Genomic DNA, 21376 nt, shown 5'->3' with positions numbered 1-21376 from the left:
AATTTAACCTTAAATTGGATCCAAGAGTAGTATTAAAACCTGTATTAATACAGGGAAATTGGCGGTGTGTATGTGTAAAGAATAGCTTTACTGTGTAGTGCTCTGAGCACCTCCGTGGAAAATTCCTTTTTTTATTAGTTTAAATGCTATTTTTTATAGTTTTTGTCATTAACTTATGCTTGAACAGTCTGAATATCTATACACAACTAACAAATGCCTGTTACATGCAGTATTATAAATATGCTTTCCTCTTTGAACAGTACCTGCTGTACCTTTTCTGGCAAGATGCACATAGCAATGTGCAGTTTTCTGGTTTAGTACAGTTTGTGTGGGAAATGCCAGTTCCAATTTTATTTTGAGTGGGTTGCATTGTATTTAAAGTGTCCGGTCATGGCAGGTCACTTGGCGTGTTTGGGGACATGATTTAGAGTCTAGGAAGCAGAGAATATGAGCAGAGAGAAGCAGGTAGTCTGATATTTCGGTAAGGGCAGTGCGCTTACAGGAGTTTATAACCCAGTGTTGTTCTTACGGAATACAGAATACATAGGTCTCATTGCAAGAAATGAATAGGATTATTTGTGAAATCGAGTTAAAAGTAGTAATTGCTTTTTTTTTCATAGCAAATTATATTTAGCTAATGAGTTGAAACAAATCTAAAACATGATAGTTGTACAGGAACTGTATTGCCAGTACTGACTTGATGCTAATAGACACTTTTAAAACAAATTCAGACTTTTCTTCAGTTTTCCTGAACCAGCAAGGTTTTTTTTTTCCCGTTTTCTTTGGAATTTATACAGTGTTTTTTGTTGTTTTGGAAAGTTTTTTTGGCATACACCCCAAAGTTTTATTCTTCCAGAGGAAATACTGTTCTTGCAAATAATTTTATGAAAGTATAGGTTTTACATACAGGGAGAATTCAATTTGATGATGTATTAAGTTACAACTAATTTTTAATACCTGCCAGTGGCAATATTGGTCTAAGTCTTGGTTATTGTCCAGGTAAATTGTGTACTTGCTGTACCTCCCTCTAACTTGAATAATTTTGTTCTTCTGAAGTTTTAATTGTGATTACCTGTTCTTTAGAGAGAAATCAACTTTGTATAGCATATCTTCTTACTATTATTCAAATAATTTCCACAATGACAGGCATAGTGGATATTTATTCTTTGCTGTCAGATAATCATGTTCTGGGAATCTCCACGATAAGCAATGTTTCAAAAATGAAAATGAATTTACTTACCACTATTAATAATCACAGCTGATATTTCAAACAGATATTACAAACTGATCTTTGCAAAGATTAATATTCAAATGCAAGCCAGTGTTTTGTGGGTACTAATTGAGGTAACCAATGTCCCCTCAAGGGGTCTTCTCTGTAGGGCTTCCTTGCACTTCTTAAATCCCTGCCATTAGAGGCTGGTAGTTAAGATCTCAACTCCCATGGCCATGAACCTGCTGGGCAGGTGGGGAAAGATATGAAACCTGATAGTTAAACCCAGTAGAAATGTCACTTTTACACTGTGCAGTGGGTTAAGAGCTCAATCTGTGGCGCCATGGCTCAATACAGGGAGCGGAGTGAGCAGCATTGTGCAATTTAATAAAATTATCTTGGGAAGTTTCCTGAAGTAATTGTAAAGTCCAGATGACAGAATCAAGATGGTGTTTCCATGGCATATCTGTAGCTCTTCCATGGGTTTTCTCTGGAGCAAAGGTACACAAAAGGATGCTCTGCGACTCCCACTGGTGCCTCTGATAAGGAAATTTGTTACTGGGGAGCAACTTCGCTTTTTGATCTGAAGGGATGCGGGGGAACTTTGTATCCAGATGCTGCAAGACGATTAGTACATTCTTCAAGAAACAGTCTGAATTGAGAGTTGAATTTTTTTTTTGTCCCCCTCCATGCTTGCACTTCCCCTTTCTTTTCCTTTATGGTGGAAGGTGGATGGAGAGAAAGTTCTTTATTTATGTAGTTTGAAATTAAAGTGGTTTGTCTTTTACCTAATTAAAATGTTGCATCTGAGTTTATCCCAATGATACTTCAGTGGTTAGACTATTGATAGGTCAGCTGCCTTTCATTTCTCTTCTCAATTTGATTAATTTTCTCAGCTTTGGATATTTTAAGCCTACCATGTTGTATCTATTGTCGAAGCTGCTTTTGGTTTTTAGTGTCATTCTGGTCCGCTTATCATCCGTGTTTTTTCCCACTCCCTAGTAATAAACATTAGAACTTTGTCTTGTCTTCATTTATTTATTTATCTGACTTGTGAATGTTGCGTTCTTTGTTAGCAAATAAATGGTTTTATTATATTATTGAAAATATTACATCTAGTATAAAAAAAGAAAGTTTTAATTGAAAACAACAAGAGAACTAGTCTTAAGCTATTGAAAGTTAAAATATTTGAGTATACCAAATCTCCATCAAATATTATTACTGTTTTCATCCCCTTATGAGAAAGTCTAGACCTAAAATATAATTTTGGGTAATAATTGGAATCATACTTCACAATAGACGTTTGCAATATATGGCTTAATGGTAGATTGAGATGTTTGTGTGTCTGACATGCAAAACACAATCAGTGCTGTTATGGTTTGTGCTGTAGGTTTTTTTGTAATTGATTTCAGATGTTGAATCTTATCTGAAGGAATATCATTACTCTGAAACAAAATTGGATAAAGAAGCTATAAAAGATAGAAACTCATACCTTGAGTACCTAGTATAACAATCTACAATGTGATTTTTTTTTGTCAAATCATTTATTTGATCAACATCATAGCAGATGGTAACCCTATAAAGTATATTATAGTGTTTACACGAACATTAGAGCCTGTGTCTCTTGAAATAAGTTTTAAATATAGTCTTCTTTGTCTTATGCCACCAAGAGCAACCTTCATTTCAGTTTGATTGTAAGATCCAATTTTTTTTTATTAGATGAATGTTTGGATCTGTTTCTTCAGAATGAACACATATGTTGAAATAATGAGGCAACAGGTTTCTTCAGGTTTTTTTCTAGAATAGCTTGAAATGCTCACAGCAGCATCGTAAAAGTGACGCTAAACAAAGCCTGTTTAGACTGCCATGCATAAAGCCAGAAAGCCAATGTAGAAAGCATCCTCGTGGCTCGGCCGGGTCTCGCCGAGGTGAGCGAGGCCTCGGAGCCTTTCCCTGAGGGAGCGAGGCCTCGGAGCCTTTCCCTGAGGGAGGGAGGACACACGGCCTCTCCTGGGACGAGGACACACAGCCTTTCCTGCAGGCTGTCCATGCTCTGGGCTTTGGGCCGTGCTCCACGTGCTCGGCTGGCCGAGGTCAGGAGTGTCCTCGCTGGGACACACAGTGCTGTGGAGCTGCCCTGTGAGCCAGCCCAGCCCCAGACTGCCAGCTGAACCTGCTCAAACAAACATCACACTTAAGAGAGTTACTCCCTAATTAAACTGCAGCATATGTGCTATGGAAGTAGTCAGTTTTGATTGAGAACTATGAAATATGAGTCATTTCAATTACTTTCCGTCCTCAATGCCTACTAAAAAAAGGAAGTGGGGGTAGAACCTTGTTTTACTCCTATCTGCACGAATGCATGTGTCTGTGTTTTTGGACCTCTATAAAAATACAGTTCAATTTCCACCTTTTTTTTTCTTTACCTACAGAGGCTGTGATACTGCAGGTTCGCCCTGCACATTTTTCAGTGCTCTGCTAACTGTCACAGCTTTCCTATGCTCTTTAGCATCCCTGATTAATTAATGATGAATTCATCCATGATGAGTTAATGGATACTGGAATTGGTCACTGCATTGCCTTGTGGAAGGGGTTATACAAAGGTGATGATCCCCCTAGTTCCTCTCTTGTCTTTTGCCTTTTCCAGGAAAACACTGGAACTCTTTTCATGACACTTTTGCTTTGAGACTTTATTGAATTTACTATCATAGATGATTCCCATGTTCTTTCTTACCAAGTGTTCCCCAATTCAGGGGCTTTACATTTAAAAGTTAATCTGATGGTCCTGGCTCAGTCATGTAGTTACTTTTGGCTTGTTAAAATATGTGCTGTTTGTTTGTGCCCATCCTGCTAGGAATGGTCTGGGTCTTTGTCCCATCTTACATTTGGGTGGTTTTCATCTGTCACCCATGGGAAACACATTAGTGTACAAAGCAGAACAGATTCCTTGAGCACCATGGTGACACACATCTGATTTCCTGGTTGAGTGTTGCTGGCAGCCTGGGGCAGCACTTGTTGGGTGTCTCATGTTGATGGAGACCAAGGGCAGCAGGGGTATCATTCCAAATCAAATCCAGATGTCAAGCAGCAGTAAGTCAGAGTGCTGGTGTTCTGTGTGCAATACATGATTCCTTTTTTCTTGTAGCCTTCACAGAGCTTTTAAAATGTGAAAGCATCTTCCTTGTGTGAAAATTTTGTGTAAGAGATAGGTCTACATGTAAGCCTTTTTGGGGCTTATAAGGATGAAAAATGCTGCATGAAAAGGAGGAAAAAGACACCTGGCAGGAAAAGGGAAGTTAGCTAGAATAGTAAACTGTACTGGACTTTTTTAGAAAAAAAAGAATTCTGGGAACTAGTCAGAAATTAGTTTTCTTCCTTATCTGAAGCAGTTACGTTTTGGTTTAGAACAGTTTCTTTAAACAACTTATTTGCATAATTCAAATGGTAGAATTAAAATACTTGAATTTTTAGCTGTACATGTGCTGATTAAGCAGAACCATAACATAAGTCCTTATGTCCCACTGACTCAAATTTTCATATGAGTAGCATGTTTCAGTGCTTAGCATCTGAACACTCTATGCATAACCATTATCTAGTCACATATCTCCTGAAATGGGTTGGTATAACCTACTGTATCTTAAACTTTCCCAAGGACTTGGTCTTGCAGTAAGATATTTTTCTTTTCTCACCCCACATATGTCTCTTTGGAAACGAAGGCAATGGAAGACTTGTTATGATAATGACTGGATTACTGGCACTGTTGTTTCTGGCAGAAAAGAGTCAATTGTGCCAAAAGATTACTTTTGCCTTTGTCAGTGCCAGCCACGACTCTTTACTCAGCTCCTGGACCAGTTACAATGAAACAACAACAATACTGTCAGCTGCAAAATGCAGTAAACTTCCCCAAACTGCTGGCTCAAGATAGTGGTGGTTTTGCATTTTCAAAGAGCCTTCTTCAACCTTGAGGATCTTTCCTGCAGTGCACAAAAAGTGTCTGTAGTTTTTATTTGAGTGATTTACTGTACTTTCAGTTTAACGTTCCTTTTTGTAGGCTTTGTCAAAACATTATTTTATAGCTTCATAAAGCACATTTCTTAAGGAAATAATGATTAGAATAGTAACAATCCATAGGTAGTTATTTACAGTATCAGTCTACATTTTCGATTTTGCAGTATGGCCATAAGAGAAATATGCATGAACATTTTATAGTTGCAATATAAAGTTAGGGTTTAGAGATGACTGTATGGAGTAGCTTGCGCTCTACTCTTATTTATAAATTGGGACACTTAGTTCTTATTTATAAATTATGACATTATAAAACTTCATAAATAGTTTATAGTATATATCACATAAAGAATTTATGCTTTATATCAAAACTCTTTATGAGAAAAGTTTGTGTGACAGGAACGTAATGAGTTGCATTTTGTAGGCCAGAGTGCTTGGAAGCCTGCAGTTTAGGATGGATGTGTTCCACATGTGACAAAGAAATGTCTTGTGAAGCAGATAATCAGGAACCTAATTGTTAGAATAGTCACAGCCTTATCCTCTGTGAAGGAATTTGCTATAGGAATTCAGGTGTTTTTGCAATTAGCTGTTTGGGAATGTGGTGTATAGGTGGTTAGACCGATTAAATTTGGATAGAAATTGGGTAATACATGGAGTCAATATTCTGATACAGTGTTTAAAGATCTTCTCCTTCCCTTTTCTCTTGTGAGCTGTAACCTGGATTTGCATAAAGGGAACTGATTCTAAAAGAACCGTTACAGAGTGTAAAAAATATTACTGTTTTAGTAGTGCAGAGACCATGATTCTCTGTGGGTTTTTTAAGCCATTGAAATATAACCAGTCTGTCTTGCCTTTTTTCCCCATTATGCTAAAATATCTTCTGTGTCACATAAAGGCCAAGCAGGGGAAATAATTTTGCACATTTTACAATACTTAAGCAAGATACAAGAGCAAAGAGTAGCTAACAAGTATGTGTTTCACAGTATGTGCTGCAATATTTCAGTGCTTGCTTGAGATGCAGATAAATCGGGCTGCTCAAAAAGCCATGATGTTCACATCGTTGTGCTTGTTTTGTTACTCATGCTAATTTCTTATGGATTGGATTGGGCAGACAGCAGATTGGCAAATTTCTTGGCTTTTTATGCTCCTGTTTTCAGCAGCTGCAGGTGTCCAAATGAACAGGTTCCTCTGTAGCTAGCTTAATTAATAAGGAAGCTGTTCATCTGAAGTTTTGCTTTTAGAAACACTGCTTTAAGTATATGAAAGCAGATGAATTTACTTAGAGTGTATGGAAGCAGATGAATATTTTTGCAGGTTGCATCAGAAAACATTGTTTTTGCTAAGATTTCTTACAGGTTTGTATTTTTCTTTTTATTGCTAGGTATGGATGAGCGAACAGGTGCCACATCCTGGGGAACAAGCGGTCAGCCAAGTCCTTCATATGAATCTTCAAGGGTAAGATACCCACCTAATAATTCATAATGAAAGTTCATGGGAATGTACAGAGCAAATCAGCAGATGATTTGGCGAAGTTTTTGAAGGGAAACTCCTTTAAATATACAGATTAGGACTTTTTAGAGACTTTAATGACTTTGAGAAGCTACAGCATCAATTTATATTTCTAAGACTAAAAAAATATATAGGCTTAGAATTCATGAAAATAAACTATATGTATGCTTGAATGATGAGCATGTATTTTATTTAACAAACAGTCAGAAATTGGAAGTAGAAGTCATGTTACTTAGGAGCAGGTTTATCGGCCAAGTGTAGGGAACACTTGCCTCTCTGTTAACATTAACCAGCTATAGTGTGTGCTGTGTCATGATGTTGGAGAGAGGCTTTTCTTTTTAAATACTTTCCTCCTGTTCTTGTTCCAGCCTCATCCATCCCACTTACTGAGCTGAAGGTTCTTGCTACTATCTGATATCCTAAAATAACATGACCCTTTTCAAACTAAATGCAATGGTCAAAGCAAGCTTACCCCTAGTTCGTCACGTTCCCTTTCACCTACTCCATTTTCTTTTTACGAATATTTACTCCCTAAAAGGCCAATGAGCTAGGTACCTGAACTAGATATACAGAGCAAGCCTGATGTTCTGATTTCAGTGCCTTTGAGTCAGAACTGTGCTAGCACTTGCCCCTTTGCAGCTTTCCTGTGCTGTGGAATGAGATGGGTAGGCTGCAAGACCTTGTTTGGCTCACTGGGTGTTATTACAGCCTCTGCCTTACTCTGGAAGACAGAAGTAGGAAGGTTTCTCATGAAGTCTTGATTTTTCTACTGATCATTAGTAAATAAATTACAATAAATTTGGAAGTACTTTGTATGGAAGAAATATTTCTGTGCAACATGGGAATTACACATTCTTTAAAACTTCCTGTGTAACCTGGGGCATGGAGCTGAACCTTCAAAGGCCTCCTCTACATTTGAAATGCAACCTTACTATGCAGCTTTATGTAACTCATGTTTTTATCATGTGTTTGGTGTTTTGACTCTCATTTTTTATGTTGCTGATCAATTTTAATCGATTATGAGTTAAGCTGACCTAACTGGAATTTGAGCCTGTGATTTATTGGCTGTGTGGCTGCATTAATCTCAATTTTTTGCATGGTAGAGGATCAGCCAGCTAATATTTGAATAGTGTAAAGGCAGTGTCTTCGTTGTGGGATTTTTTTTGTTTGGTTAGGTTTTTTTGTTTGGTTTTTTAATGAGGCAATAAAGAATGGTAATCTGGAATGTCATTTAGGTGACAAGAATTTTCTTTTAAAGTAAACTTAATTCCTTTTCACAGGAAAACTTAATTCCTGTGTTCTCCCCAGAAAAGTGAACACTAGAAATACATATTCTCTGTATATAGAATTGGTAAAGATTAAGAGCCACAAAGTAATTTGTCTTGTGGCTGGTGTCTTCTGCAAAAAAAGTAGAACACAGGAATTTCACTTCTGAATTCACTGAAAAAGCACTGGACTTTGTTTACCAGTTTAAATCAAGCTTGCATGCATAAATTTTGGCTATGATGTATGGTCTTTAGTTTTTGGTTTTCTTTCAACTAATGAGGCAAATTACTAATTCAGGATTTTGAATAACGATAACTTCTGTCTACTCCTACATGTGCTGCTAGACCAGATGTCTCTGAGAAAGAGCAAAATGAGTGCGTGGCTCTGTATTGTGAGAGTATAGATTGGTTTCTCAGAAGGCAGGGCAAATCATACACAGCCTTTTACATTTCTAGGTTATTCCTTGTGTCCTTAACACAGTTTAAGTAAGATGTAATTGTCTTAGTTGTTCAGGTTTCTAATCCAGTGCTTTTCCCCATTATTTCAATGTAGAATGTTATTCTTGTCCTAATTGTTCTTACTACTTGTTTGTCTGTTTACAGGAAAATGGCAGTCTTCATGGGAAAAGCTCAGACCTCTCCACAGACATAGAAAAGTTGAAATCTCAAGAGGTACCACTTATTCTTTTTATATTGTGTGTGATTTTCAACTTTTTTTTAAGTCCATGTGGAGCCTGCTACTAGAGTTTTCTGTTAAAGGTCACAACATAATGTTAAAATTATTAAGAATTTAAAGTGCTGGCTCACTATTGACAGGAATTTCCAAAGACACTGAAAGAGAAGCAGTTTTCAAGTGCATAGAATTGGAATTTGGTGATAGTTTAGTGCACACCTGTTGAGGGCTAATGAAAAAAGATGATGGAATACTGGCCAAAGGATAGTTTTCCTTCCCAAATCCTGTGGAAGGTCTGTTTCAGTTCATTTTAAATGCTCTGACTGTGGCCAGCAATGGTGCATAAGGAAGTTGTTTAAGTATAGGGCAAAATATTTTGCCACCTTTACTGTGTACTGTCCTAGCACAACCCCAGCTCTTTGCTTAGATTTCCTGGACAGAGCCAACCTTTTGGACGTGGTTCTTATAGCTGTTGGTGGGCTTGCTCTCTGCTGTTTGTGATTTTTTCTGGCTTTGGTTACAGTTTTGGCAACAGTTACAAGGATTTTGTGCTGAAGCTTATGGATTTTTTATCTTGTGTGCTGCCCAGTGATGCAACTGATTGCCCCCATGTTCCTGTGTTCCAAATAGTTACTGATACACTTAATAATTTTTAATCTTTGCCCTGCAAACACCTTTATTTTACAGGCCACTCCTATGTTCAGCCAAGCTGAAGGATTGTCATCTACTGGGTTTTGTTTATATGGTCACTGCTCCCAACCTGTGGTTGGTTCTTGGTGCAGTTCCCTGAATCTTTCTGCTCCTTCTGCATAACTTCAGAGTTAGGGTGATTGACTGCATGCACTAGTATAGAGGAGGGGGTACCATACATTTCTGCCTCACAGAATGATCGATTCATTCTCTGTTCCTTTCTTACTTGTTGCCACTGAGCTGGGGTGTGATAATGTTCTAAAAACTATGCAGAAAATACTTTGTCTTACATTGCATCATAGTTACTACATTGTTATGACATTAAGTTATTTTTGAGCGTGTTCATTTTGTATTTATTTACACCAGATTTTATCTGTGCTTTTATTACCAATTTAATGGAAAACTTGCTTTGCAACTCTGCACTAACTTTTAGTTAGGGTTATTTGAAAAAAATTGCTATGAGCAAACTTTACTGTATTTGTTTATCCACTCTTTGATTTATTCATGGAATTATTGAAGACTGTTGGTGTGAGCATGGTTTTTTTTGGGGAATTGGGGAAAACATATGGTAATTTCTTTTCACTGTGAAAACGAGATGTATGTTCCTGTGCTTGGGGTTGGGTGTTTGTCATGGGTTTTAATCTTTTCATCAATAATTAATTCAGACAAGAACCTTCTCTCATATGTAATAGCAGTTTATCTTATTTTAAGAGTCTCTGGTAATACCTTATTGAAAGCTAAACCATTCTTACTTCAGTAGTGTCTTGAAGTAACATTTAAGGCAAGGAATCCCAGCAGGCTTGAGAAAACCTCATATAGGAGCCTTGTCTTTTCATTACCTAATGCTAAACAGTGTTCTAACACTGAAAGAACAGCAGGTATTTATGTCTGAATTTGCTGTGATGGTCTTAGATTTGTGAAAAGGTACAAATTGAGACATTAGTGACTTCTGGGAGCAAAATCTTTTTGCATATGCTAACTGTTTTGTTAGAATCTTTTCGTATTATTCATTTTTCTATTGCGGAGGTGAAGGCAAAAGTAGGAAAGCTTTATTGTTTATAGGAATAATTCAGGAGTGGTGCTTAGCAGTCACTGGAATTCTATGATGTGCTGATGGCCTCCCTTACTCTTGAATTGCTGTACTGAACTCCATACACAATACTGTGTACCGAGTTAGCCTCTTGTGGGGCTTGTTTTTCTTCCTAGTCTCCCATCTTGTTTTTCCCTTTCTATGGCAGCAGTGGTGGGTTTTCAGGGAATATCTTTGGTTGATGTATGCAAGTATCTCCCTTATCTGAGTGATATAGAGCTACAGATGTTATTGCCTGTGTTCATAATGCCTTGCACTAGAAGGGGAGCTCTTAGTGTCTTTTGCAGAGGGTGGTAAAGTTGCTTTTTGAAAGTCTTGCTCTCCTGAGCTCTTTAAAGCATATTCTGAGGTACTTGACTGGAGTACTATGTCTTCTGCACAATAATATATTGTACAATAATATATTGCCCTACAGCACTTGAAAGTTTTGTCTCCCTGTAGTGAGATAATCCTGAACTTTGTAGCTTTCCTGTGTATTTGCGAGTTGTAATTTGTAATGTAGCAGCATAGTCACCTTTTTTTGAGTAATTAAACTTTTTATTTGGTTATAGTGGTTCTTGTGGTGTGGCTAATGATTGCTGTTTCATGAGGAATAACGCTCTGTGAGGTTTTCTTTCATTGTTTTGGTTTTGTCATAACATAAAAGGAGCAATAAAAGGAGCAAGTCAGTTTTTGATCTGTTCAGATTGCAGTCTCCAAATCAAGCATATCTGAAATGTTTTTCATAAGACATTTCCTTGATGGATTTCCTTTTTATATATACACACATAATAATTGTAACTGTTAAAAATTTAGCATAAATTAGCTGAGGCATTTTTCTTCCAAAATCTGAACTGTGGATATTTCAAATAATTTGCACCATGTACATTGCACTAAAAGCTGTGAGTGTACATTTTGACCTGATTTAACATGAATCTAGCTTCAGTGCTGAGGATGCAGCTTATCCTTCTGTTCCTTTACATAACTCTATGTATTTAATTGAAGCCAGAGTGGAACTGATCAAGATAGCACTGTTAGGTTAGATGGTTTTGTAGCATCAGGCAAAAGGTTCTTCCCTCTACTCTATGTAAAATACTCAGATGTGAGTTGGAATCTGAAATACTTTATGCCCAAACTACACTCTCCTCACCCCAAGTAGTACTTTTAATTTGCAAAGAAGTAAAAAAGTAGTAATGAGATAGCAGGTTTTGAAATAGTATTTTATACCTCTTAATCTCAGGTACATAACAAGAAGGGAAGCTGTTAAATAGCAAAACAAGACAAGAGGGACACAGAAACACAGTAAGTGTTATCAAGTCTGTTGTATTTGTGTCCTTTTTGTCCTCTGATTTTTTTTTTTTTTTAATGGGGGAGGGAGGTTGTTTGGTGATTCTGCTGCTGGTTATTTGCTTTTCCTGACGTATTCTACAACGTAGATGATGATTCTCTGTGGAATTAAAGCCCAAATTAAGTATTCCATATTTAGTGCTCAGGACACTTACAAATGCAGCCTACTTTATAATTTGATTTACAAGCAGCATTTTTCAAAGCAAGTTCTGTTTTTTAAATTCTGAATGCTTTAGTCAGGTTTTCAAGTATCTTCTTTAAGCATTTGCTGTTAGTCTTTTGGCTATACTTGTATCATTTTTATCTCCTGGTTTATTGCTTAGATAATAAGAGCTAGAAAAATCTGGTTTCTATCATATGAATTTTTCATTTCATCAATATTGGAGAAGTGGATCTTTTGGTTGTGGTTTTTGTTTTGTTTTTATTGCAACTACCTACCACATTGGAATTAGCATTGGAATCTGTTCACAAATTGGTTTTCCATGTGGCCAGGGAATTGTCCTATTGCATATCATGTTGATATTTGTCTCACAGGAGTTTAGAGAGGTGTAACGGGCTATTGGGTTTAGCTGTTTAAAATCAGATTTGGCACTCAGTAACTTAACTTCTTGGAAATGGATTTAGAGCTGGAGAAAATTATGTTTATTAAAAAATAAATAACATTCAAAATAAATTTGAAAAAAGAAATAAACTGTGTTTTCAGTTGTTCTCCATTCCTGCACACACAGGTTTTGTGAGTTTCAACCAGAAGTGGGAAAAGAAGCTAATGAATAGTTTTAGAACTCTGTTACAAAGCATGTTACTTAGGGTGACACTTAAAAGGTTACTTGGGAAAGCTCTCTTGACTTGTCCCAATATTATGTGAAATTTGGAGTAGTGATACAACATGGCAAGGCAAAAGCAGGTAGTAGGTAACCAAATAACACAAAAAGCTGCATTTCTGTATTTAGGATATTGTAGTTGAATGTTAACACCTGCTGATGGTTACAGAAAGGGACTCATAACTGAAGCTGGAAAGTGGAGCTAGAAAGCTCCTTGTTTCTGGTGTGACTGGGTGGTCTCCATCAGCAAACTGCTTTCATTCCTCTGGTTAGGGAGTATTGTCCAAGCTTCTCGTGCAGCTAAAGGAGATGAGGTTGAAGTCCTGGCTGTTCTTAGGGGGCTGGGAGGTGGCAGACATGGAGCCTGCAGAGGGAGATGTGTTTGTTTCCTGGCACATCAGACAGGTCTCAGCTTGGTCCTTTAGCGTTTGGATTGCAGTGGGCAAATGAGAGGAACATGGATGAAACAATGGAAGGAGTGTGGGATGACTCCCATCACCATCATCCATCTGCTCCAGACTTCCTGAGAGGAGTTTGGTCATTGCTTGGAAACAACATTGTTCCCACTGCTAGTTTGCTGTAAGATGGTTCATGATTTAAATGGAGTTATGGCCGTGACCTGTGCCAATGTGATGTTTCTTGATGTTCTGTTAAAATCAGTGAATACAGTGCAAGTGATCCTCAAGGCAAAAAGGAAGAGTATTCCTCTCTGGATTTATTTTTAGCTTACCTTAATTTTTGCACCATTCTTCCTGATCTCTGTGTTCAGTAGACCAAGCCAGGTTTTTGGTTCTCTAGCCTTTCCTCTAAGAGCTGTTGACAGATAAATAGATTAAATTACTAAAAATACTCTTTTTTTTTTTTTTTTTTAAGGTTGTGTATTTCTGGAATTATTCAGAATCATGGAATCCATAATCTTTTAAATTCACTAGGACATGTTGGTATGGCTTTTGTACAGAACCTCTTGTCTAACCTTCAGTCAGTGACTCAGCGCCGTGTTCCTGGATGTAGTTGGTCTCTCTGGTCTGTCCGTCTGTCGCTCACCGCCTCTGCATCTTTCTTTCTTTCCTCACTCCACCCCCCCGCCCTTGTGTTTTTTCCCTTCTTGTTTGTCTGTAGAACTTTCAGATTAGTTTGGAGGCCCAGATAATCCAAAATAAAGTGGATTTCAGCAGTAGCTTCACTCGTTCATTTACACATTAGTCATTTGGATGACTGTTGCCTGATTCATAAGTTCATTGCCAAATTTAGCTTGCAAGGGACCTCAGTATTCCTGAGCTTTAAACAATTAATATTTGTTATTTAAAGTCAGCCAAACTATAAAACTCAAGGAATTGAAAGCAGCATTCATTAAACTTAATCTTTTGGTCTGCAGCCACGTCAAACTGTGAACTCAACCATTCATTTTAGTGGAATTTTAATGTCTTAAGTTTAAAGGCAGTAATTGAGCTATATTGTAAATTGCTAAAATGCAAATACGTGCTTAGTGATCTGGCAGCTTGGTTACGAGCCTTAGATTTTGGTCTGTTCCCAGGGACTTGTGTAGGAGAGGGCTTGGGGCTAAGGGAGGAGAAACAAACAAAACCCCTGTTATCTCTAGTCTAGTGGACTTGAGCAAATGAAATGCTGTGGAGCAGTCAATTGTACAGGGAGGACAACTCAATGAGTTGAGTGTGAACTCAATAAATGCATAGGAAAATGGTGTGCCATGTAGTGACAGTGTCTTCTCCATTTTTCACATTTTACCCTGAAGTGGAAACAAGATGTTGTGGTTATTTAAAAATAAAACCAAAAACCCTACAACTTGATTTAGGGTCAGGAGTACAGTTTTGCTTATGCATGGACAAATGCTGATGTGACTTCAGAAAATAATTGCTAAGAGACAATAGTTTTTTGTTTTTGAAGGGGAAGTAAATGGGAAAGGATTAATCCCACAGAAAACCTGGAACCGCTGCAATGAAAAAGGGTGGGGACAGTGAACTGGGAAAGGTTTTTGACTTGTTCTTATGTGACTTCTGTAATTAAATTTAACCAAAATGGCAGAACTTTAATGGTCATTGAAAGACATTGAATTTTAGGAGGTTAATTACTGCTGTGTTTGTAAAATGGGCATAGACTCATTGTGCCAGGTCTTCTCTCATGATTTGGTAGGATAAACGTGCCTGGTAAGCAATGTGATTACTCTGGGTGTGTGGGTTGGGGATTTTTTCCATTTTGTCTTCTGAGTCTTCTAGAATAATACGTTATGGAAGATAATTTTCAGGTGTCCTGCGTACAGGTATTAATGATTTTGTAAATAGTGTCAGATTTTTAATTGGTTTGGCTGTGTTAGCATCCCTGTGCTCGGAAAATCCTGATACAGATAGAGCCTAAATCACTTGGGCATTTGGGGCACCTTACCCAGAAGAGGTAGGAATGAATGTTACAATTGTGGAATTTTTAAATTGGTGGATTTTACTAATTGGAATTATTAGAGAACATCACTCTAATCCAGTGAAATCCCTGAAAAACTAAGAAAGAGCATGCAGTGTTGGGAGTGCCTTCACTACTCAATTAAACTGCAGTACTAATTAGTAGTAGTCTTTCAGCTGCATTTCATCACAGGTATTATTAGTGGACAATACTTTTATTTGTAGATGTATCTGACTTGGTCTTTCTGATCAGAAACAACAGTCAGAGTGAGATCCAGGGAGAGGCCTGGGCAAAGTGAACAGTGACAACATTACAAAATGCTGTAAGGGAACAGTTAACCCCATTTGCACTTTATTTGGGCTATAACAGTACAGAAAGAGAAGTTTTGTCTTCCTTTGGGAAAGCTAAAACTTGCTTTTGTAATAGCTATGTAAGAGGTTGGAACAAGCAAGACAGTTTTGAGTTTACAGCTATGTCATCTAATCGTATTCAAAATCAGTTTGTTTTCTGCAAGCAGAAAAATGCCCTCAGCTATCTGCAGTCCCTTCAGAACAAAGTGCTTAAAACAGGAAATAAATTTGTCCAGTAACTCCTATTTTGTAGACTTTTTGCCAGTTATTTGCTAAACACCCCAGGTGTGCACTCTGCTGTATAGCAATCCATTGGTAGGTTTGCTGAGGAGGCGCAGAGGCAGAAATGAGCATGTGTATTCAGCATGGAATGTCTCTTTCCAGCCTTTCTGTGTTAAACGTGCCCTGCAGGTAACAGGGGGTAGAAATGCTTCAAAGGGCTTTGGAAGCCCACCTGTGGTCCAAAGAATGACCTCACCAGCCAGAATATGTACCATCAAATAGCTCTTCCCAAGAGGGGAGAGTAACTTTTGGCATGACTCATTAGTTCCTTTTTCTGCTTGCAGTCTGTATCAATCCAGCTATATTTAAGTGAGCTGCAGTAGATTAGTCTTCAAAACTGTCAGGAACTGAGGTTTCCTGCCTTTCTGAGAAAGGAAGAATGAAATTTAGCAGTATGTATTATTGAGTCCTGCTTAAAACATGGATTTGAAAAGGGGCTCTGATAGAATGTCATGGAAATCCCTCCCGGCCACCTTCTGCTGCTTTTGCCATGAGGGATGAGTTCACGTGCCAGCTGATTGTGTCTTCTCTTCATTACTCAGTCACACAAGTAGGGTGTGTCTTAAAAACCACTGTCCTTCATTGATGCTCCAGACTTTTTAAGGCTTTCACCTGTGTTCTTCTTTGAGCAATAAGCAGATGTTGTCGATTTGCACTATTGTATTCGTTAAATACATTTTTGAGCTTTGATTGTATGACTAGAAGCTTCCAGTAGCTTTTCAGAAGCTACTGGAAGCTTCTAAAGATTTATTCATGGTTGGTTACAACTCTTCCCAGTAGTAGTACTTTGCTGTTTACTCTGTAGGTTAACAATAAAGATGCAAGAGCAAGGAATGGTAAGAGGAATGCAATTTTATTTGAAGTACAGCTTAAATGTGAAGAATGCTCTGAAAAAACTCTGTAATTTAAATCACTGTCCTTAGAGCTCTTCTGATTTTTCTTCATTTGCTTTTGTGAATTGCAAAAGTTGTTAAATCAAAACTGCACGTGTTTGTGGTTATTTTGTATTCATTTAGTGGAGGTGAGTTGTTTGTAGGAATCAGCCCAAGGTTTCTAATCCAAACAGAGCTCTGTAGCCTGAGTTGATAATCCATAACTGAATCCTGAGACTGAGTAACTGGTGTCAGGCATGGTGGCCAAGGTAAAACCTCTTTACATTGGTCCACTCTAGGTGAAGGCATAGGCTGCAATTTGACAATTGTGAATTCTCTAGTGGCAAATAATGAAATGCCTGATACAATTAATTTTAGGAATTGCATTCAAGTCCAGAAAAGCCCAATTCTACTTAAAGGGCTTGCATATCCCTTAGTACGTCTTCACCCTGTATACCAAATGTTTTGTTTTCAATGGCTTTGGTGTTGTGAAGGATAACCCTGAGTATTTTCCAGGTAGATGAAGTAGTTGATTTGTCTGGTAGTGTGTAAGTACAACTTGGATGCTATGGTAATTGGTTGCAAGTGCATTCTGGGAAACTGAGAGGGTATATGAAAAGAACATGATATCAAGTATTCTTCACAGGAATTTTCATGATGGAAGGAAGAATATTCATTTTTGTGTAAACCACCCACCCAGTTCTCCAATCCCTCTATTTTGTGAGGGGATATGCAATATTAACATGGGGAGGACCATTAACAGTCCTGTGCATTAGGTGGATTGTGTTGCATTATGTGCAACTGTGTATTAAATGAGTCTTACCTGTGTTATAATTTCAGTACTTATCTTAGTTACTCTGTAAATATAGATGTCTTAAAGATTGCAGTTTCTGGGCCTTGTTTGGGCACCACTTGCTGAATGTCTGAGATATGGATCCTCTTTTATCACTGATATCCTTTTATCACTTTTATCCTTTATAGTTTCTTTCTTTTAAAAAGAAAGTATAGCAAAAATCTTAGGGAAAAAGTTTTTTAAAAAAATACCATGTTAAGGAGTAAAAACAGAGACACAAATACAAAGCTACCTACTTAGGAGGTTTGGTTTTGGTCCTGTATTTGCAAATTTTTGTTTCTTTATTCAGCAGATTTAATTTCTTTCTTGTTTCATTTCAGCATAAAAATAAACCACATGTGGTGACCTTAGCTAGGAGCCACTCCATTTCCTCAGCAGCTGCTGTTCCACGCTGCTTGTCTGACAGACGGGGCTAGGTCACGCTTTCCAGAGGACACCCTTGTGGTCATAAGCAAGTTGTAAATGTCACTAAGATTGTTTCTGGATGCCTATCACAAGTGTATTGGTGATTCTGAGGCAGATGAAGTCAGCCAGAGCTGCAGTGGGGAGCTGGGTCTGGGGAAGGATTGCTGTGCAGCCCAGCAGCAGCAGGAGTGTGACACGCATCCCTAAGCAGCAGCAGGGCTGTGACAGTTCTTTAGCCCTCACTTAGCAGCCCTTTGGTAGAACTGACAGCACGCCTACAAAGATAGGGAGGCCTGTTTCAGCCCCATTAATGTTGGCTTGAATGTGAGCCTGCAGTCTGGAGAAATGATAAATGTTCAGTGATTGATGATTTTATAGTCCCAGGGCACTTGCGATGGTTTCTGGTAGCTGTGAACAATTTTCCCTCCTCTCTTAATTAGGCCTGAGCTTTAGGTTTCTGAACGAGAAGTGACTAAGTGTGAATTGTAAGACAAGGTTTATACAATATTTTTCAAAACTTTGGCCACAAAGGAAGTACAATTTTGAGTGCCAGGTCTTTCATGTTTTGTACAGAATAAGTGATTCAGTGTGCATTTGGTAAGTCTGAAGGGCAAATAGCATATTCATACCTTTATATGGAAAAGCTGATGGGATTTCAAAATGTCTTGAGGAGAGCTTTACGTAACTGGGTTAATTAAAGAATATCTACATCCAAGGACTTCTTTGTTTTCCATCTCCTCTGCCTTTGGTGTCAGCTTTCAGTAAGCCAGTACTTCCTGACTGTGTAAGGGGCGCTCCAGGCCTGGTAAGCTGCCTGTGCTGATGGCAGAAAAATGCAAAAAAGTGTTTCAGTGCTTGTTTGCAAATTGGGTGACAAAGTTGTTAATTTAATCACTATATGGAAGTAAACCTTTTGTCAGTGAGCTGTGCTGGTTAGTATTGTGATAATGTCAAAATGCTTATTAATCTGTAACATTAAATGCAGGCTGCAAGAAGAAATGGAATTCGTTCTGCTCATCTGCACCAACATTTTCTCTTACATTAGTGACTCTTCCTGAACTTTCTACTGACTTTTATTAATGCAAGCAAGAAAGCTTAGGAAAAGAAAAGTTGCAAGTTCTTCAGACTAATTTTACTCTCTGTGGTTAGTGACTTCTAGCACTAAGAGGATTCAAATATCAAAATATCTCTGTATTATTCAATTTTTAAAAATCTTGTCCATGAGGACACAGCTTATTAAGAAACTATGTGGTTTCTTTTTGATGGGGAGAAAGTAATATGTGGGCAGAGAGTAATTTCTGTGAGATAGACCTGAAAGCCAACTTTTGTGATTAATGACCAATTGTGACTCTGCACATTTAATTAGGAAAGTGTCATTACACTCAATTAGCAGGGCTGCCAAATAATCTGTTTAATACTCTGGTCTTTTTTTTTCTCTAGGGTTTTGCAGACAGTCCTCATTACAGTGATCACTTGAATGACAGTCGATTAGGGCCTCATGAAGGATTGTCCCCGACACCTTTCATGAACTCAAATCTGATGGGTAAGTAGGTAATTCTTTACGAGTATCCCCTCAAAGCCTCTTTGGTCAGAAAGAGACATTTTTCATTCCCTTGTCTAGGCCTGACATGTCAAGCATCTGGAAGTTGCTCTGTTTCTCATAGCAACACTGACTTTCCTATTCAAATCTTTTTATGCTGGGTGAGTTCCTCAGAAAGCCCATTATCCAGGACTTTTTAGAAGAAGGAAATACAAAGATTCTCTTAAGTTGATCTAGAAAGCTGATATATTTTGATGTAAATTCTAAATTATTTTCAAGGTTATTTTTCCTTAATGTTGTTTGAGAAGACATTTATACCAATTTTTTATTTGTGTATGTAAAGATATATTTTTTTCTAACATTTAATTCTTGAACTACCTACCAATTTACTGTAGGCTTCCCTTCAGGTAATAATTTGAGAGCTTGCTTCTTATTTTTAGTTTTCTAATTTCTTTGATATTTGTCGTATTAGCAACTCTGTCACTTCTAAGAAATAGACGGAAACTCCTGCTTCCAGACCGGTTTAACATTTTCTGCTTTTGAAACCAGAAAAAAAGCAAGCAAAGGGTGTATTGTATTGTGGCCTTAGGTACTGAACCTTTTTTTCATTGCCTATACTTTGTGTTACCTGAAACATGCTAATGTGTTGATGGCATTGGTTGAAAAATCTCCTTTTTTGTGTCCAGTTCAGAACATAAAACTGTTGATTTCAGAGTATTTAATTTGGCAATGCATGGTCTTGGGTCCATTTCTGTTTTGTATCTTAGATTTCAGGATGACTCCGAATATTTGTTCTGAATTTCTACATTTCACATTGTTTCACTTCTATATTCCCCATCTTGTAGACATGACCTATTTTGTGATCTCAGTATTGTCCTTTTAAGACATAGCCATGGTAATCTAAGTGGATTACCTAAATCCAAATCCTGGTGGTCTGCAATTTCTTTTGGAAATCTTTCTACTTTGCTCAGTCTTTGTTTACTACTTTAATTTTCTCTGAAACAGAGACAGACAAAGCTCAGCTATTGCTGAAAACAATTTTTTGTTTAAACAAAGAATTTTGTTGAAACTTCATATATAAAGCTGAAAACAGGCAATTTTAAAATGCCCATCTCTGTAGACTTTGATTAGAGAAAGGACTTGTCAATTGGTCAATGACACTTCTATCTGAAGACAGCAAAGCTAAAATGTAGAAGTTATCAAGATAAAGCAAAGTAGACTTTCCCTGAATACTCTTTCAAACATGTTGTCTTCTTTCTTTTTTAGCAGAAAGCTAAAAAGACAAGTGACTTCAATTGCTTCTCCAGTATTTTGATCAGTAGCATGTGTGGAATGTCTCTAGGCATTGTAGCTGATACTGATTTTATTTTACAAAAATACATATAGCAAAGTTTGATTTCTTTTTTCATTCGTATTACCAAAGGCAAATTAATTGTTCATGTTATTAATTTAAGCCATTCAATTTCTAAACAATATATGCTTTTAAATATATGAAAAAAAAATTGGGGCAACTATATCTTCTTGGCTTTTCATTTTTATTGAACAGATGATTCTATTAGACATAGTAGAATTACATCATTAATACAGATTTGAGAAGAACCCTCTATTTAGATGATTTTGTGGAGAGGATTAACAAATAGCAAGATATGTATGTGTCAGTCACCCAAAGCTGCTGAGAACTGAAATAGTTTTGTTAAAGCTTTGCGGCAAAGAGTTCTTAGGGATTTTATTTTCTTGGAGTAAAAGTACTTAATTTCCTTCTATATGCAGTCAAGAATTATAGAAAGCTTTCTATATGTATGTCTAAGATATGTTCACATCAAAATTCTAAAAGTATGCTTTTCAAAGTATTCCACTAGTGGGTTTTGGCTTGTCATAACAAAAAAATCATGTTTCTGTATTGAGTGCAGCTTTGTTTATTACACCTTCACATCATTCAGTTTTGCATTGTATTTTAATTGATGGTGAAAGTTTGAAGAGAGGAATGATAAAAGCTACATGAAAACATAGAGTACTGCTTTTCTGTGTGGTACTACTATCTGTGTTTATAGTTTATTTATCAATTATTGAAAA

The 21376-nt window shown here is 37.3% G+C and overlaps 1 protein-coding gene across 7 annotated transcripts in view; it reads left to right on the top strand.

Annotated features, from left to right (window-relative positions):
- Window positions 1-21376, top strand: part of TCF12 (transcription factor 12) — a 158648-nt gene that overhangs the window by 33827 nt on the left and 103445 nt on the right. For all 7 annotated transcript variants that reach the window (XM_030954930.1, XM_030954931.1, XM_030954934.1 and 4 more), the window contains exons 4-6: window positions 6597-6670; window positions 8593-8661; window positions 19204-19306. In XM_030954930.1, the coding sequence (XP_030810790.1) occupies window positions 6597-6670; window positions 8593-8661; window positions 19204-19306 (246 nt within the window). The remainder of the gene's footprint in view (window positions 1-6596; window positions 6671-8592; window positions 8662-19203; window positions 19307-21376) is intronic.

The sequence above is a fragment of the Camarhynchus parvulus genome, chromosome 10 (assembly GCF_901933205.1).
Source record: "Camarhynchus parvulus chromosome 10, STF_HiC, whole genome shotgun sequence".
Lineage (NCBI taxonomy): Eukaryota > Metazoa > Chordata > Aves > Passeriformes > Thraupidae > Camarhynchus > Camarhynchus parvulus.
The sequence above is the reverse complement of the archived record's forward strand: the minus strand, read 5'-3'. Positions and strand labels throughout refer to the sequence as shown.